Genomic DNA, 19,708 nt, shown 5'->3' with positions numbered 1-19,708 from the left:
AATGTGGAATGTGGAGTATGACAGTTTTCTCGTGGACATTTTCTTTGCCGTTTTATTAAACACTTTAACTTGCAAAACAGAGCACTGAGGTGCAAGTATACTTTATGCAACTTCCCAAGTCAACTGAAAATGTGTAACTTCTGTTAATATCCCAACTGAGCTTGAGTTACTATGATTGTGTTTAGAGATAATATGTCTGTGTTTTTTCTCAGAGCTCCATTCCTTGGACCTGGACCCTGAACCTTTTACTGGTTCATCACAGACTACTCACAAACGATCAGTGAACCAGCCCTCTAGGTCTACAACTCAGTTTTTCCAGTGCAAATTTTGTGTACGTTACTTTAGATCGAAATCACTCCTTAACGATCACACCAAAAGGGTGCACGCAGTTGTCAGTACGGCATCTGAGGGTAGTTCATCACCCCCACAAACCTCTAAGCAAACTAGCTACAGCATTCTCATGCATGACGGTATGAGGAAGGTGTTCTCCTGCCAGTACTGCACATACAAATCTCCTCGACGTGCTCGAATTTTGAAACACCAGAAGATGTTTCATAAATATATGCCTTTGGACTCTCCTGATAATGAATTAGCCACAAATTCAGTTATGTTGCCTACCCAGGAAGCTAGTCTGGAATTACCAGAGGAGGTAGTACAACGTAGTATTTTGGAATCAATGGTCAAACCTCTTACAAAATCCAGGGGAAACTTTTCCTGTGAGTGGTGCGGATACCAGACACTTCGACGAGAGCGCTGGTGTGATCACATGATGAAAAAACACCGTAATATGGTTAAGATAATTTCGTCAATTCAAGATGGGGATACTAGTATTGATTCATCCAAAACCAGCTCACTTCATTCTCCCAGTAGTAGTCCTAATTCTGGATTGCCATCCAATAGCTTTAATGGTAAAGACGTGTCATCTGTTGATACTGGCTTTATGGGCTCCTCCGAAAGTGCAGCACGGTCCACCCCTGGACAAGGGGATGATTTTTCATCTTACGAGTATTCTCAGAAGAAATCTAAGATAGCTAATAGTACAGGAACCTCTACTTTATCAGAGAGACCAACATTTGTTATGTCTGATGTATCTAATTCAGGAGTGGACTTTGAGAAAAGAAGTTTACCGGGAAGTAGCTCAGATGATGAAGCAGAAGATATGGATGATACTCTTGCTCATTTATCTGATGATTCTAAAAAACAGCTGCTGTCTGATGAGGAGTATAAGATGCTTGAAACAAAGGGAATACCATTCAAAAAGCATATGAACAGATTCCAGTGTCCGTTTTGTTCGTTCTTGACCGTGCATCGTCAGAGCATTTCTCGTCACATTGAAAAAATCCATCTCTCTGGCAAGAAGACTCTATACAAATGTGACAAATGTCCTTTCATATGCACTAATCCACTCAGACTTGGCACTCATAAGCAGTGTCATGTGGAGACATCCTCTGAATGGGAAAACATGGATGACAGCCTGTACATTCAAGATGAAGAGCCAATGAATGGAGGAAATGTCAGCTCCAAAGTCTCTAGCAAGAAATCCTGTGGAGTAGCAGAAATCGATCCAGAGAAGTCCTATCACTGCTCCCTCTGCAGCTACTCTACAACCACACTGAAAGGACTTCGTGTTCACCAACAGCACAAGCATTCTTACTGTGACAACATGAAGGCAGACACTCTTGACGGTTCACCAAATGAGCAGCTGGACTCTGAACATGAAATCTATAGTTCTTCAAGCTATGTGAAGAAGACCCAAACATCTATTCTTGGATTTTCGTCAAAAAAGCTTGTCAATAAGAGTGCAAGGAAATCAATCAATGACTCGCCCCTCGATTTATCTCCGGTTAAGAAGAGAACCAGAATAGATGAAATTGCAAACAATCTGCAAAGTAAAATCAGCCAAAGCTCACAAAAGGAGGAGGCCATTATTAACCTAGAGGAGATAGATGATGAAGAGGAAGAAGAGGAGAATGGTGAAAATGAAACCGACGAAGACAAAGTTGATATTGAAGTCACGCAACTGTCAAAGAAACACTGCATCTCTCGGCCACGTCGGAAGTACTCCAGAGAGATGAAGGATACCCAAGAGGAGGGAAGACAGAAGCTCTTCCTTCATGAGAAACTGAAGTCTAGCAACACATTGATTCAGTTGACTATTTCAGATGATGATGACAATGAAAATGAGTGTGCCTCTTCAGCTGGGTCTAAAAGCTTGCTGGATCAAGCTGAAAAAGACAGTGGAGGGGAGGCTTTCCGGCATGGCAGTGATTACAGTGATGACACAGCCACCCTATTTTATTGCAAACATTGCGAGTATCAAAACAAATCAGCACGCAGTGTCAGCACTCATTATCAAAGAATGCACCCATATATCAAGTTTAATTTCCGATACATTTTAGATCCTGAAGATCAGAGTGCTGTTTTCCGGTGTTTAGAGTGCTTTGTAGAGTATACAACCTTTGATGATCTTAATCAGCACTACGTGGAGCATCACCCTGAAGCCATGAATGTGCTAAACTTCAATCAGCCGGATCTGGTATATAAGTGTCGTTTCTGCTTGTACACCAGCCCAAACGTTAGAAGTTTGATGCCACATTATCAAAGAATGCACCCTACGGTGAAAATAAACAACGCCATGATTTTTTCCAGCTATGTTGTTGAGCCACGTCACAAAGATTCCATTGAGTCACAGACACTGAGGGAGATTTTAAACTCTGGTCCCAAGAACTTCAGTAATTCTTCAAGTGGATCCAGATCATCTGTGCAATTTAGTCCAGTCCATAAGAACTCCAAAAGTCAAGAGTACCACACAGAGACAGAAGTCATGAAAGAATCTGTGGTTAACAATGTAGTGGTCTACGACTGTGACATCTGCTCTTTTGCCAGTCCAAACATGCATTCTGTCCTGGTTCATTACCAGAAAAAGCATCCAGAGCAGAAGGCATCGTACTTTCGTATCCAGAAAACAATGAGGATTGTCTCTGTAGATAGAGCTCAAGCTTCAAATAATGACACACCTGATGCGAGTGCCTCTAATTCCTTGAAGACATCAAATGTGATTCCTATGGGAATGGATGAAGATATTTACTACTGCAAACACTGTGTGTACAGTAACCGGTCAGTTGTGGGTGTGCTTGTTCATTACCAAAAGAGGCACCCAGAAATAAAGGTAACTGCAAAATATATCAAGCATGCTCCCCCTACCTCTGGTCTAATGAAGTTAATGGAAGAATTGCAGATTGCACCACCTAAACAATTCTTGAAATCAACCAGCAATAATGGGGTAGGTAATTCTTCCCATACCAAGTCTGGTGGTGACAAAGGAGAGGTGGAAATGCTGTATTTTTGTCAGCATTGTGACTATGGGAACCAAACTGTCAAAGGAGTCTTGATCCATTATCAGAAAAAACACAGAGATGTGAAAGCAAATGCTGATCTGGTTCGAAGACATACTGCCGTAGTGCGGAGTCAGCGGGAAAGAGCTCAGTCCAATAATTCATCTGTCCCTGCTGCCATTTCTGATTCGGAGGCGACGAGGCCACTTCGGGCCTTAAAGTGCAGGCACTGCACTTACACATCTCCTTATGTATACGCTCTAAAGAAACATTTAAAGAAGGACCACCCAACAGTGAAAGCTACAGCCATGACAATTTTGCACTGGGCTTATCAAGATGGCATATTGGAGGCTGGGTACCACTGTGAGTGGTGCATCTATTTCCATCCAGAACCAAATGGACTTCTCATGCATTACCAAAAGCGTCACCCTGAGCACAATGTGGATTACACGTACATGGCCACCAAGCTATGGGCAGGACCCGACACCACAGCCTCTCAGTCAGTAGGAAATGCTGACTCCAAGCATTACCAATGCAAAGATTGTGCCTTTCAAGCCTGTTCCATCTGGGACATCACCAACCACTACCAGGCTGTTCACCCTTGGGCTGTCAAAGGTGATGACTCTGTGCTGCTTGATATCATCAAAGGTAACTTGTCCTCAGAAAAGAGGCAGACTTCCACAAAAGAAGATCTCTCCCTTATTTCCGGCCAGTTTAACAGTCATGCTTGTGAGCAGGGCCAAGAACCGTCATTGGATCTCACGGGGCAGCTGACAAAAATCGTCTCACATCAGTCATTTCCCAGCACATCAATTTCAAATAACCCATATCAGTGTACTGTTTGTTTCTCAGAGTACAACAGCCTTCATGGTCTTCTAACCCATTATGGCAAAAAGCACCCTGGCATGAAAGTAAAGGCAGCTGATTTTGCACAGGAAACTGACATCAATCCTAGTTCGGTCTACAAGTGTCGCCATTGTCCGTATGTGAACTCTCGTATACATGGGGTGCTGACTCATTACCAGAAGAGGCATCCTCAAATTAAAGTTACTGCTGAGGATTTTGCAGACGACATCGAAGAAGTTATAGATGTTAACGAAGGGGAAGAAAAGTACAAATCTCAGAGGCAGGGGTTTGGTGCTTACAGATGCAAAATGTGTCCATATACTCATGGAACATTAGAAAAACTGAAGATTCACTATGAGAAATATCACAATCAACCGGCTTCAGATATGTTCAGGCCTTCGTTTGCAGATCTTTCTAGCAACATGGATGAAACGCATGTTGAAAGTAGTCTTGCAGATGTGGAAGACGCTACTGATTTTCATGCTGCATTCTCTGAGTTTTCAGTTGACAAAAGTGAAAAGCAATCATTTAGATGTCAACTCTGCAAATATTTCTGCTCCACCAGGAAAGGTATTGCACGCCATTATCGCATTAAACACAACAATGTCCGGGCACAACCTGAGGGTAAGAACAATGTCTTTAAGTGTGCTCTCTGCTCTTATACAAACCCCATTCGCAAAGGCCTCGCAGCACACTACCAAAAGCGGCATCACATTGACGCATACTACACTCACTGCTTGGCTGCGTCTAAGACGGCCACAGAGAAACCCAGCAAAGTGGTGGTGCCTGCAGCTGAAGACCAAGGCCCCATGCTGAGCGAGGAGCTCAGGGCTGCCGTGGAGAAGAGGAAGTGCTCCCTCTGTTCGTTTCAGGCTTTCAGCAGAAAGAGCATCGTCTCCCATTACATCAAGCGTCATCCTGGCGTTTTCCCCAAAAAGCAGCATTCTAGTAAGCTTGGGCGCTTCTTCACTATAGTGTATGACAAGGAGCCCGAGAATCCTGCTGAGGTGGAAGAAAAGAGGGCGACCGAGGAGCCCTGCGTGACGGAGCAGGAGGACGATTCGGAGAGGCTGCCGTTCAAGTGCAGCAGGTGCTTCAAGCTGTCGTTCAACACGGCCGAGCTGCTCTGCATGCACTACACCGAGCATCATAGCAAGGACCTGAAGCGAGACTTCGCCACCCTGGCTGGCCCCATGGGAAATGCCGCTGACAGCTACCAGTGTGCCCGGTGCGACCTCGAGTTCCTCAGCCTCCCAGAACTCAGTGCCCACTTAACCAGCCACAACGAAGACATCCGAAAGCGAGTGGAGCGTCAAGAGAGGAGGAAGAAACAGCTTCTTGGCAAGCAGAAGGGAGCTGGACAGCTGGACGGCACCCCAGAAAAGGTCTGTACCTTTAAATATGAATATACTGTAAATGACCCTGTCTGATGATGATCATGAATTTGGGTAAGAGTTTAGTTGTTGCGATACTTCTTGCAAAGAATCTGTTTTGGTGCTGATGAGCGATGTGTAATTGAAAGGTCACAATTGGATTTAATTTTCGATCTTCAATTTTCTTTTCCATAGCTGGAGAACCATGCCAGTAATGTCCCAATAGGGTACAGGTGCAACTTTTGTGTGGAAGTCCACCCCACGCTCAGGGCTATCTGCAACCACCTGAGGAAGCATGTCCAGTATGGAGAGACCAAGGCAGGCCGTGTGAAGGTGAGGGGTGGCACTGTACCTGCAGGGGTGTCGAATGACGTCCTCGTCACATTATCAGGCTTCTGAACTTGTCAGTCATTGTGGTTGTGGTTGTTACTGTTTTTTTTTTTGCTTTTGAAAGTTACTCCATCTCTCTGGTGGCTCTGACTGTTGTCCTGTGGTGGGGAGGAGGGTGTGTTAATCCCAGTGAGAAGGTGCCATTGCCTCAGGGGTAGTGGGTAATGGTAGGGATTTAACCATTCTTCACTGGAGCCAAAGGGCTGGAAGATGGAAACAGAGGAAGGGATTTGAGGTTCATCTGGTACTGAAGCCAAACTGGTTTCTGCAAGCTAAGCCAAATGTTTCTGTATGCTGCATGACTGTCCAGAGGCTTTTTTGAGAGACTGTGGAGTGATTTAAAGGAACGCACTGGGTAAAAGTACATGTGGTATTTTAAGAGTTTGCAGTCAAGTGCTGTGACTAGAATAATGATCTTTTCCTGATGTGATTTTATATAAATTAGGTTTCGCTCACACAGCAGGGCTGGCAAGTTTGCCAGGAGTTCTAGTGTTTTCGTTGTCATAAGCAGGTCAAGTTGTGTTGCGCTTATTTTTTCATCCAGATACATGAAGTTACTCTTAAACCAAAAAAAAAAGTTTGTCTCTGAGGGACTGCAAATGCTTTTTTGGGATTCTTCCTGGGTGAGGGGAGAGGATTGCAGCCAACTGGGGCCACGGGATGGAGCACGTAGCTTATTCACCTGCTAAACTCAGGCCCCAACTCGACAGCGATTATTTGAACATGACTTGAGCTGAGGTACACAATGGGTGGTTCGATTTTTACAGCCGCACCCCCCTGTAAACCGTGAGAAACGTTCCTGAAAAGGTGTCGTTTGAAAACTGGCTGTATGGGTTGGATCGCTCTTTACTGTTCACACAAACCATTACGTCAATGAGCAGAATCTTGAACTTGTAGTAGTTGTAGATGGTATAGTTGCATAAAACACATCTCATTAATGTGGGGAAAAATGTGAAATGCAATAAAAGCAGTAATCCTGGCAGCTGAGACCTTTAGCTATAAATACAATGAACTGCTCCTTTCCAATTATTTTCCACCTTTTTTATTAGCATGAAGTACCAGAAATACCAGTGTCTGCACCAGCCGACGGAGAACCGAATGGTGACTTGGAAGAGGCGGAGCCAGTCACCCTCGGGTTGAGTCCAGTTTCGCCTGAGGCAGCCGCTGCCGTGGCAACTGACGCCAAGCCCGGAATGCCGGAGCCAGAGCACGGATCGGGCGAGCTGGTGGCCGTCAGGGAGCGGCGGGTGGAAAAGCACGCGTGTGGCCAGTGCGACCGCGTGTTCATGTCCATGCAGGGCCTGCGTTCACACGAGAGGAGCCATTCGGCAATGGCGGCAGCCCTGAGCAGGCGGGAAGACAAGTACATCTGCCAGTACTGCCCGTTCAGCTCCCCCTTCAGGCACAAGTACGGAAAGACAGCCGGAGACTACCTCTCTTTCATTCTTCTATCTTGCTGTCTGTTTTCAGTAACTACTTTCGCCTAGAATGTATGCCAAAATACTTAGGGTGAATGACACGGTCCACTGTGGCTGGGATATCTGTCAGTCCGTTGTAATGTTTTCCTTCTCCGTCTCTCTGACTCTCTCTCAATCACACATAAAGACAGACACAAACACACCCATTAATTTAGGATGACTCGCTAAAAGCATTCTTCCATTATTTGTTTTACGAGTCCTCATCACAAATCGCCGAGGTGAAGTTGGAGTTCTCAGAGGAGACGCACTTGGGCGTAATGAGAAGATGCCCACGGCTGGCGGCAGATTCATACCCGCATCTACAGGATGATGGTCCTGCTTGCCGAGCCTCTGTGCTCCCAGTCGTCGCTTTAATGGTGTCAGCTTTTTCCCCCTATCTCTCGGCGGTCCGATATGACTTGTGTAATATATTACTCTACCTGCTTTCACAGCCAGTATTTAAATCAAGCGTATTCAGGAAGAGGCTTATTTTCCGATACGTGTGAAACTGCACATTCTTTCAAATTCTTAATTGCTTTTATGCCCACTTTTTTTTAATTATTACATTAGCCGGTTGTGTTTGGTTTATTTAAATTTTTTTGGCTTTGTGTCTTCGGAAGATTTAGCTACAAATATTTCATGTTAAATGTTGACTACATTTGGAAGGTGTCTCCAGTTGCCACTGAGGTCATGTTGGTGCTGTTGGGTTCATGTACAAACATGGGGCCAATCCAGCAGGGTGTGATATGATGAGGAACTAATTACTGCCAGACAGTCATACATTTAAAATAGGAAACGCAGGTAGCAGTTTTAATGTGATGGCGAGAAAATGGATGGATGACGCACGGATGATATGGTGCGATGGTTGTCGCCACAAGGTTGGGCACTGCCGGCTTTTTGCTGTTGACGCTCTTTCCTCCGTCTCTTGTGCCCCCGTGCCCGTCCTCAGCCTCCAGCGACACATTCTGTCCCACCATCGACACCGCAAGCCCTTCCTCTCCAAGTCTGCCTACCTGAGCCGTTTCAAAAGCCATGCCCATCCAGGTGAGAACACCGCGACACAGAATATCCCGTTAAATATCGCGACCTCTACGGTCGGCCTTTTCATAGTGCGTATTGGCTCTGCAGTGAGAGCACGGATTAAGCATGAGGGCGTATTCGATTTGGGGCCATTTGATTGAGTTATGTGGCGTGCAGTTTATATCACATAGCAAAGATTTATCAACATTACAAGTATATCGACAAGACAATTAACACTTAATGCTGCAAAATATTACAATTTATATGAAGAGAAGCTTCAAAGGCCAAAAACCAAGTTTATGTACTAGACCAAAAATTCACTTCTCCATACACACTGCTGTGGTAGATTCAGTTTATAGTTCATATTCAGCTCATATCACAGCTCACTTATTTATCTATTTGCTGAGGTGAGCTGCTGCTTCTTCATGGGGCTTTCTTGTAGGGCCTGGCATTGAAATATTAGATGCTGAACCGGTCGTTTTTCTGCTGTATTTCCCCTTTCTTCATGTGCAAGAAATGGATTGATGGATTTAAGAAGCTTTCCTTAAAATTGCACTGGGTTCGCCTTATAAATAAACCTTGTGATGGCAGCAACTGACTATGGCTTAGAGGCTGTGTGAAATCTCCACGATAGACCGTTAAGTATACTGACGCATTACATCATTTGTTTCCTGCTTCTGTCTGCCATATTAATTAAAGGGAAACGGAAGAGGCAGTCTTGCTGGAATCTTGTTTGCCTTCAAAGGTTTTGCCCGCACCCGAGCTTGCAGTACATTTTGATAATACTATTATCCCTGCTTTTGGAGGGTGGGATGTGGTAGGTGAGCAGAGGTGCTTTGGGGAGGCCAGGGCGTTCTGATGTGATGCAGCAAGATCACATCAAGGTGGTCCTTAGCTGACTGCTGAGATGTAAATCTCTAATGCAGGCATGTTGGTTGTGTTCCTGACCAGGTGAGAACACATACAGGTGCTTGTCTTGCCCTCAGTCCTTCATGACAATCAGCCAGCTGAAGGAACATTCCCAGGAGATCCATGGAGAGGTGCTCACTCTCCCCAGGCTACGTGCTGCCGCTCAGTCGACAGTCCGTCCGCAGCGGCCCGCCCGGGTGGGCGAGAAGCTCCCCGTCACCACCGACTCCACTGGTCAGTACCCTGCAGTGTGTCTGAGATCCTTCTCTCTCTCTTCTTTTTTTGTTGTAACTCACTGCCCAGTTTTATAGATTTTCCTGCATTTACGTGCTTTGCCTCAATGGTCGCCTCATTTGTTAGTTTTGTGCGCAGTGTTGAACTAAAGAGTGATATTTATCACTATGGCAACAACTATGGCAAAATAGGATGTATACTGTAGATTTCGGTTAATAGTTATACAAGTGGATTCTTCGAAAAGGATATTGTCTGTACCTTTCATTAGTCTGAATTATGGCTAAAACCTCATATGGAGAAAAGACTCAATCGTGACACTGTTATTGCCTCTCTTCCAGGAACCTTGCTGACCTATTTTTTTTTATCCAATGGAATTATGTATAAAACTTTAGGGTAAACCATATATTTACTCCGACTTTTGACGTACTGTTGTGAGAATGTGTTTATGAAGCCTTTGGAATTGCGGGTTCCTGCACTCATTTCTCCTCGAGTGTGATCTGATCAGTGTTCACAAGACTGATTTGAAGTCTGATTTTTAAGATTTTTTTTTTCTTTCATTTACTCTCTTAAAATTCTTATTGCATCCTTCAGAAAGAAATATTTTTTGCTACTTTGACCCAAGGAGTCTCTGTATGTGCAGATTTTTCTGTGTCCAATCTGCTGGCCTTTTGGTCAAGCTTACGGGTAATGTCAGTGATATTTTTTTTTATTATTATTTTCTATTTTATGTCCAAAAACAATGAGGCTGCATCACTGGAGAGAAGGTTGTCTATTTTCTTAATGGAAAAATAAGAAATATCAACGTGTACAATCACCCGAGAAAGATGCTGCTCTCATTGCCCTCTAGGAATTATGTGTGGGACTCATCCATAGTTTATCTGCTGAAATTTGACTGTATTTGCCAATGAATGTGAAACCTGGGGACCTCAAATTAAATGTCAGCACGGGTGATTGTAGGGATTAAACCGGAGGGAAAAAAAACATCCTCAGCCTTAAAGCAAAATACATGGTGCGTATTTTAAAACATGAGTCAACCTCAACCAACTGTCAGCACCATGCTGTCTAGAATTTCCCGTGATCCAGGGATATTATAAGTGCCCCAATTGCCTGAGAAGTGGAACCAGATGTTAGGGAATGTTTGTTGATTTTCTAAACTCGCAGATGTGAGGTTGTGAGTTTAGATCCGAAGTAACACAATGCTTTGTCTTTAAAGTAGCTGCTTTAGCCATGCCGAGTTTGCTTCAGTTATTATCCAGAAAGGATGGGTGACCTATTTCCTTCATTTGATAAGAACGACGAAGTTTCTCCTGAATTTGTTCACCTCACAGATGCGACGTATGCAGACCCTGCGGCTGCGCAGCAGCAGCTCGACCGCTACCAGGAGACAGTACAGGCTGCCACACCCAGCCCAGCCCCGACACCTGCGGACGCAGCGCTCACCTGTGAATTCTGCGACTTCAGCTCTGGCTACATGCAGAGCCTGCGCAGACACTACCGCGACCGTCACGGTGGCAAGAAACTCTACAAGTGCAAAGACTGCTCCTACTTCACTTGCTATAAGTGAGTCCATGTTCAACACATACCTAGACTTTTGTGATATTCCGGGGATTTATGCATGAACGGATCCTAAAATGTGATCGTATCTTGATCTGGGTCGTAATAATACAGGTAACTTGTTAAATAAACAGCACACGTTTTTATATTGCCATATCTTTGGCGAAAAATTGGTACAGTCAGTTGGTGTAAAAAGTATGTGAACCTCTAGAATAATGAGCTCTTGTAAGGAGGGTATTTGGAATCGGGTGTTCGAGTAAGTTTAAGTGTGGGTTTGACCTGCTTTGCCTTATGCACCCTGTGTCCCCTTTATGATGTGCGATTAGCTAATAGAAAGCAGGGCTCGATTTTGACTCCAGTTCGCTTTGAGAGTACTTGAGTTTTGTGTTCAACAGCAGCCATTCTGCACATCACTGCTTTTCTGAGCTGTTTTTTTCCCATTTGTGACCTTCCTGTTAGCTTTAATGAGTCTGGCCATTCTCCTCTGACCTCTCATTAGCAATGTGTTTTCAGCAACAGAAATGTCATTGACTTTTTTTGTTCATTATACCATTCTCTGTACACTCCAGACAATGCACTGGAAATCCCAGGAAGGTGGCTGTTTCTGAGATGCTGGAACCATCGCATCTGCCACAAACAATCACACCATGCTCAAAATCTGCTCAGAACACACATCTTAGCTGTTCTAATGCTTAGTCACATTGTAACTGACGACCTCGACCCTGTCAATATGCTGTAGTCATGAGATTCTGGAGGAACAGGATTTTTTGCCTAATGACCTGGACAATGAGTGTAAAAGAAGACACACTTTTGTTAATCTGCTCTTCAGAATTATGTTCTAGTAGTATATGAACCAATTCAGAAGTTCAAAGTAGAAGAATCTAGAACCGGGTTATTCAACTCACTGCTGTTTTCCAGCCTTCCTTTACCTGTCAGTCCGGTGTGAAGCCTCTGACCAATCAGAATCAGTAATTATTAAACTAATTACCTGGGAGAACTGAAAACAAGGCCTGGATTTGGAATCGAGGTCCAGATTTGAAGAACCCTGATCTAGAAAGAGTTACAAAAGAATTTTAGAACGACAGCAAAGAATCTGCAGGCATCTCTTGCACTATATCTGTGTTCATGAGTCTATGTAAAGACTTAAGAGTGATGTTCATGGGTATTAAAGATAAAAAAGCATTGCTGTCCATCTGAACTTTGCTATAGACCATCTATGTTCTACAGCAGTGCTGCAACAATATACTATGGACAGATAAGACCAGAGTTGAATGTTTTGGGAAATGCAAATAGCATTAAGTTTGGAAAAATGCATGACATTGCAAACCGACACTAAAATCTTGTGCCAGTTGTGAAGGACAATGGACAGCGTGTGATTGCTTGGGGCATCGCTTTGCCGACTGCACCAGGACAGATTGCAATCATTGAAGGACCAATGAATACCATGTTTTAACGGGAAGTTCCTCAGCCAAATGTCAGAGTTTCTGTCTGATCTAAACCTCAAATGAAGCTGGGTCATGCAGCAATGACCGTGATCTAAAATACAGGAGTAAATCAACAATAGAGTGGAAGCAGAAGAAACTCCGTAGTTAAAAATGGCCGCAGTTACAGTCCAGACCTTAGTCAAATGAAAATACTGTAGCGTGATCTGAAACAGGCCGTTCAAGCAAGACTTCCCAAAAATGTACCTGAAATTGTTTCAGTTCACGTAGCGGAATGGGGCAGGACTGTGGAGGTCTAATCAGCAGCTGCAGACGAAATTTGGTTGAAATTATAAAGGAGGACGCAGTAGTTGTTAAACATAAGGGTTCACATACTTTTTCCATCAGTAATCATGATTTTTTTTTAAACACCATTTTTATAGAGATGTGGCAGTGCATAATTGCGTGTGTTGCTTGTTAAATAAGAATTTATATATTATGCTTTAGATGATATTTTTGGAGCCATTCATGCAGGAAGCAGGAAAAGGTTAATTTTTCCCCCCAAAAACTTTACGTTCTTAGAATTTGCTTCATTTTTTGTGTGTGTGTAAATGCTTGCTCCCCACGCTGTCAGGGGTCAGTCTTTCCAAAGTGACTGCCTGTTTCCTGTGTATGAAACCGTGCCCGTCGGTGCCACACGCAGGTCGGCGTTCACCATGCACGTGGAGTCGGGTCACACGGCGTTGCCGGTGGAGAGCCTCCGGGATCTGCACTGCCCACTGTGCCTCTATCACACCAAAGTCAAGAGCAGCATGATTGATCACATCGTCCTGCACCGAGGTACACGCTGCCCGGCTCTGCAGCAGGGAATACAGTCTCTTCTTTTACCGGCTCTTTCCCATGGTGGCTTGACAGCTGAAGGAAAGACGGCAGCCCAGGCCTCTCAGTTGACAGTTGATTATCCATTCTTTGACTTTCTTCTTCTTCTTCTCTCTCTCTCTCTCTCTCTCTCTCTCTCTGGCGTGTTTGTTGTCTCCAGAGGAGCGCGTTGTGCCGCTGGAGGTGTCCTGCTCCAAGCTGTCACAGCATCTCCAGGGCGTCGTGTTCAGCTGCCACAAGTGCACCTTCACCTGCTCCGGTGACGAGAGCCTGAAACAGCACCTGAAGAAGCACGGCGAACTGAAGCCATACACGTGTCAGCTGTGTTTCTATGACAGCGGGGAGCTGGAGGAGCTGGAAGCCCACCTGCGTGACGAGCACAAGGTCAACCCCCCCCCCCCCCATGTCGTTTGCATTATTTAAATGTCCAGTACTATTTTTTAGGATTTCAGTGATGTTGGGCACTGCTTTGAGATGTTTGATATGCAAAGTACACATTGAATCCTGGGAAAGCTGTTGCTCCCCCTAGTAATTTGAGCTCAAAGGGGTCATTTGAATCTGTTTTCCTTTGGTAAACAGTCAGCGTTCAACTTTGATCCTAATCTTCAGAATGAAGTTTTCAGCATGTATGTTCTAGAGCAGAGTTCCCCAATTCTGGTAATCTTGAAAACTGGCCCTCCAAGACTGAAACTGGGGAACCCTGTTCTAGAGGCTCATAATTCCACATCAAAAAGAAATGAAGACCTCTGGGGTGGGGGAAGGCTTGCAGAAGGTTAGGGCTGCTTGTAAGGCTCTGGATTGGATTTGGAGTTTGGCTCCAACTGTGATCTAAAATGAAAAGCAATAACCTGCCCCAGGAATGAGCACCCTGCCAAAGCCAGAGAATAGTTTGGGAAGTCACTAGGAATCTGGCGGTCTGGATGTCCATTGCTCCACAATCACTATGCTAGAGGCTCGCTGCTGTATTCTCAATAGTTCTGGAAGGATATTCAATAAACGGACATAATCTGATTCTGTCATTGAAAGGACCGTGAATTCTGTCCCGTACCACAGAAATGTAGAGTAGAATATCAGGCCATCTGTTTGTATGCTAAAGCTAAAGAACAGCTGGGTCATAAAGTAATCTACATGGGTCACTGGGTAACCTGCATCTGTCTGCAAGAGAATGGATGAAGCACAAGAAGCACAAGTTTTGTGCCATCCTGGGTAAAGTACAGATCTAAACCCCATGTCTACATTAACCTGAACTGAATTATGCTTATGAGCCAATATCAATTAGAGTGGATGTGTGTGTTACTTTTTCAAAAATGTATATAAAAATGTAGCCGCCTCCTTTTTAAAATACGTGTTGCCATTTAGAACGGTGGTCCAGCCGTGTCCTATTACGCCTGGACCCGCAGAATTACATTTTAGGATATTTTTCACCCATTCCATGAAAACTCACGGATTTCCCATGATGCACCCATAGGTACCCAAACCCGTGCAGGACATTGATATCATGTGAAGCATGTCTCTGATGGGCCCTTCTCTAGGGGTGCTGTATGCTGGGTGATCCTGCTGTTTGACCCCAAGCTGTCCTCAGTTGCAAGTGGTTTGGGTAAAAGTGTGTGCTAGATTAATTAATGTAAATGTAAGCAGGAAACGGTGGTTCAGGTCCGTATTTAAATGCCTTTCCCTGGTGTATACCGTGCCTGGAGCCAACACTGCATGCAGTAACCTGATGCCTGGCATTCTCCTAAACAGGTGATCTGTAATTTTGAGCTGGCGGGCCGGGTAAACCTCGACCAGCTGGAGGCCGTGATGGGCAAGCTGAGCAGCACAGAGGAGGATGAGGAAGACCGGGAGGAGGAAGAAAACGAAGGGGAGCTAGAAGAAGCTGAGAAGGCTGAAGCCAAAGGTTATTGATGAGCGCAGTGTACAGTGAGAGGGAGCCAGTGCCTGAGGTATCTGTGTGCTAATGATATGTCTGTCCTGCAGACGCTCCTGGCTCCCCGGGTAGTGAGAAGCGCTTCCCCTGCAAGTTCTGTGGTCGGGCCTTCACCAACAGCGCCGAATGGGAACGCCACGTACTTCGGCATGGCATGTATGTCACACTCTGTGATCTCCTCCTCAGTCTGTTTCCTTACCTTCATTCTCTCTCTCTCTTTCTCTCTCTCTCTAGGTATTCTTTTCGTTTCCATCGTACTTTCTTGCTCTTCGGCCTGATGTGTTTGCTCTCTCCTGCTGAATTTTCCTATTCCACTCATTCGCAGACAAATCACTGAATTTGTGTTTAGAAAAACAAAGAGAAATTTGACCTGGAGCAAATTGCTAGCAGTATAGAAGCAAAAAATACGATTACGATAAGACGGTTAATGAGATGTGCAATGTGCAAAAACAGGTTGTGCAAAAAAAATACAGTAGCAGTTTATGGTCTGCTAAATTAAGTCAGCAGAGTAACCCATTGTAGTCTTAAATTTCGATTTAAAAAGTTTACATATCAGCAAACTTTAACAATTTGTGAGAGGTCATTTGGTCCGCATGCTGCCCCCTAGCTTCAGATACCACTTATGTTACAGACCATAAACATTTTAAATTGTTTACATACATCACACCTAGTGGCAATTGATATATAGCTAACTCTGCGATGTACATAAACAAAAAAAGATCCAGGGGAAGAGTCACAAAATATCTGTGCTGTTAAGTTTTAAATCACTGATTTTAAAATAATAATTGAGAATACAAAAAAGGGTACAGTGTGAAGTGTCACAGGACAACCGAACTGGTTCCAGCAGTGAACAATTCTCCACTATGTCTTTTAACTGCAGGACTGTAGCCAACAGCAAGATGAAGGTTGGTGCCTCTTCAGTAGCTGAGGCTTCCTCACAGCCTGGGCTTGTATCCCTGACTGCCAAACTGGACAGACCCATCTCCAGCGATAGCATGGAGGTGGACAGTGGTTCTCCTTCAGAGCAGGCGAAGACCTGTACTGAAAATGTGGAGTATGACGAAACAGCAGAGACCAAAAACTGTCCATGAGAGATGCTGGAAGGCAGGGGCTTCGATGGGTATTTGAAGATGGGGAGTCGAAGGAGTTTAGGCTGAAGAGTGGAGGTGGTGGGGTGGGGGGTTGAGGCAGGGAAATCAGCCTGCAACTGCTTTACAACAACTGAGCAATGAAAAGATGCACAGTTGGAAAATAGGTGCATTCTGAAGTCTTACTCATTGAAAGTTACAGGATACTGTGCATCTTTCATGTAGGTCACAATGTGTATTTTTTTTCTTTTAAAGTGCTAAAGAAACATTATCTTGGTCCCAGAGGATAAACACTAATATATTGGTAGCCAATAGTGATAGTGAGTGGTACTGTAATGGAGTTCAGGTTGAATTCTCAGTCTGTTAGTACAGTAGGAACATTATTGAGTTCTGTTTCAATTGGAAACCTGTGCATTTGCTGTTGTTTTTCCTTCTGTACTATTTACTTGAACCACCATCCCCACCTGCGGCGATAATTGCTTAATTGTTCAGAAGGGTTCTCTTTTGTTAGATTTTTTTTCTTCTTTTGTGTTCCTGATGTGTGGCTGCCTGCTGCTGGTTTAGGTCAGTTGGGACTGAACACGCATGGCTTGACTTTCTTCCAAATTCATGGTCTACGAGTTGGAGGTCTAGGCAACCCTGTTTTGATATTCTGTAGCAATGTTCCTTGAAAGCTCGTTGCGTCTTGCTTTTTGTGCTTCTAAAGCTTTGAGTGACCCCCCCTCTGAATTTTTTTGTACAATTTCCACACTCTTTTGAGGAGTTTTTCTACATAGTTTTCATTTATGCGCCCTTTTGGAAAAATGTGGAGCTTTCAGCAGACATAAGAAATTCACCCAATTCGCAGTACCACACACCAGTTCTCAATTATTTCCAAAAAGGGATTCCTTCATTGGTTATTGAGTTCTGATTGTATGAATACCCAGTTGTAATGACTGTGTACTTTTATTGTAGGCTCTTATTGTGAAGATGATTTTCTGTTTAGTGTGTCGCTTCAAGGTTAGCGCCAGAAACCAAAAGAAACAAAGGTGCTTACCTCAGGAAGCCACATCTGCAAGCCCGCAACCCCTCTGCAGCCAAACTGATTTGGATGCAAATGTTCGGACCGAAGAGCTTCAGTGACAAGCAGATCTCCTTACGTACTTACTCGTCTGGGACACTCTATTGCAGCTTTGCTGCTAAAAATCTGGGGATTTACAGGAAAAAAAAAAAAACGTTAACTGAGCACCTTGATGTTGTAGCTGTATTTGTTGTTGCTGTTGTTTTTTTTTTGTATTCTGTTTATCCTGAGATTTATTTTTTCAACCTGAAGTTTCTGAGCCTTGTCATTATTTCTGAGTAGTGAAAAGTTTGATTAAACTGCTGCTCAAATACCCTAAAGCCTTAATAGTAATTGATAACTATTGTTTAGTATTTTGGCACTTTATGAAAATGTTTTGTTTCAACACCAGTATGACCAATAAGCATTTTGTAACTGTAATTCTCTTCACTTAAGACTGTCCTTCTCAAGCTGAAGTCCTGTTGACACGTGGTTTTCCCTCTATAGATGCATATACACACACACGTGCAAACTTTCGTGTTTGACAGGATCCTTCTCATATCTTTCTGTTTGTGGTTAAGGTTTTGTTCTCATGAGAAACGGAAAGGGATGCTTCGACCCTATGCTATTGCCGAAAATAGAAAATGTTCCTTTTTTTCTTACATTTGGTGGTGTTGAGGGGGTAAAAATCGCAACCCAGGTGGGTATTTCCTGTTGGTGACTTACGACAGTCCCCAGTTCCTCCAATAAAAGACATGCTTGCCTTTATGAAAATACGTTTTAATTATTTTAAAGAAATAAGCTTTCAAGTGGCAGCTCCTTCTTGGTAGTTCCTTTGATAAAAACAACACACTGGAAAACATGTATATATTTTGTTTTTATTTTACTCTTCCTACCATTGTTGGAGTTTTGCTATAGTTTCTTTAGCTCCTGCATCTTGCCTTTTGTCCTGTGGGATTCAGATTCCTGAAGGCAGATTGTAATGTTGTCTAGAATGGTTGTTTACACTTTTATTCATTTTAATTCTGGATACTATGTAAATATTGTAATTTGTTTGTCTTTTTTAACTTGTTATTAAAGATCTGATAACGTTATTATGTTTAGGGTCTTTTTTTCCCTTTGATATTTTTATAAATAAATATTTTGTTCCTATTTTTTCTTTTAGCTGTCCAGTTTAAACAATCACATTAAACTGCTCTAGATTGCAACAGCCCCAACTGTTATGAGTATATTTTCTTTGGTGGCTTGTAGTATTCAATATAGTAAGTTATTGTAGTCAAAATCTATGCAGTGTATAAATGAGAGGAAAAAAATATATATTTTGTATTTAGACATTTCAAATGTCCTGGTTAAATATGTAAACATTTAGACGATGTACTGTATATATGTTGTTTTTAAGGGTGTGTGCGTGCAGGATTCAACCATCAGTGTCCTGGTTTGTTGTTACTCAAGGCAATCTCACTAGATCCTCACACCCCAGCTTTGTAAGCTGTGCAGGCAGGTTTACACTCTGAATTTCATTTTATTTTTGAGAGGATGGGGGCAAGGGAGGGGGCATAGTTATACCTGATGCAACAATGTACAATCTTCAGGAAATCAGAGGGAGAGAACTCTCAAATCTGTCACTAAGTGATAAGCTGCACCTTCCCTGGCACACTGCACTGCAGTCTTACTGCAATGTACAAATTAGGCCATGACTCAAATGATGTTCCTATATATGTAGCCTCACATCTCGCAGTAGCTAAGACTTGAATGATGTCAGGAGGAAGTAAGATACACCATCTGTTATACACTCTCCAGTCTATGTTCATTTATAGAGTTACTTGCGGTTAATACATCCCATCCCAGGTATCTGAGCTTACTCACTGGATTTATTAATTAACATGAGCAAAACATACACAAGCAAGGTGGTATTTTAATATCTGCAGCCTGGTACAAAATTTTCACAAATGAAATAAGGAACCAATTCTCCAAACACACTTCCCCCAAACTAAAGTTTACAGTTGTGACTTTTGCTTTAGTAAAGAAATTATACTTCTCATATGACCTTTAGATGGGCAGTATCAAATATCCTGTATCATTCGCTATTTTGTTAGGTTTCACACAAATCTCTTCAATAGCCTATGCAATCAGCTTGTTGCACTTCGAATCACTAAGTCCCCATTGCTAGTTTCTGCTTTCAGGTTTCATGACTACTCATATCACTGCTACACCCATGATATATGCTTTTACCTCT

At 43.4% G+C, this 19,708-nt stretch overlaps 1 protein-coding gene across 6 annotated transcripts in view; it reads left to right on the top strand.

The window, feature by feature from the left end:
- The window catches only part of LOC111838941 (zinc finger protein 462-like), a 46,490-nt gene extending 27,924 nt beyond the window's left edge, over positions 1-18,566 (top strand). For 4 of the 6 annotated variants that reach the window (XM_072704906.1, XM_072704913.1, XM_072704916.1 and 1 more), the window contains 3 exons: positions 213-5,566; positions 5,750-5,887; positions 6,994-8,428. In XM_072704906.1, the coding sequence (XP_072561007.1) occupies positions 213-5,566; positions 5,750-5,887; positions 6,994-7,431 (5,930 nt within the window). In that variant the 3' untranslated portion in view covers positions 7,432-8,428. Of the gene's footprint in view, positions 1-212; positions 5,567-5,749; positions 5,888-6,993; positions 8,446-9,372; positions 9,565-10,892; positions 11,125-13,242; positions 13,380-13,578; positions 13,803-15,161; positions 15,316-15,395; positions 15,502-16,225 lie in introns of those variants that run through there. The other 2 variants (XM_023802427.2, XR_011984724.1) reach the window with 2 other exon arrangements.
- The last annotated feature ends 1,142 nt before the right edge of the window (positions 18,567-19,708 follow it).

This window comes from Paramormyrops kingsleyae, chromosome 2, assembly GCF_048594095.1.
Source record: "Paramormyrops kingsleyae isolate MSU_618 chromosome 2, PKINGS_0.4, whole genome shotgun sequence".
NCBI lineage: Eukaryota > Metazoa > Chordata > Actinopteri > Osteoglossiformes > Mormyridae > Paramormyrops > Paramormyrops kingsleyae.
This window is presented reverse-complemented; position numbering and strand designations above follow the sequence as displayed.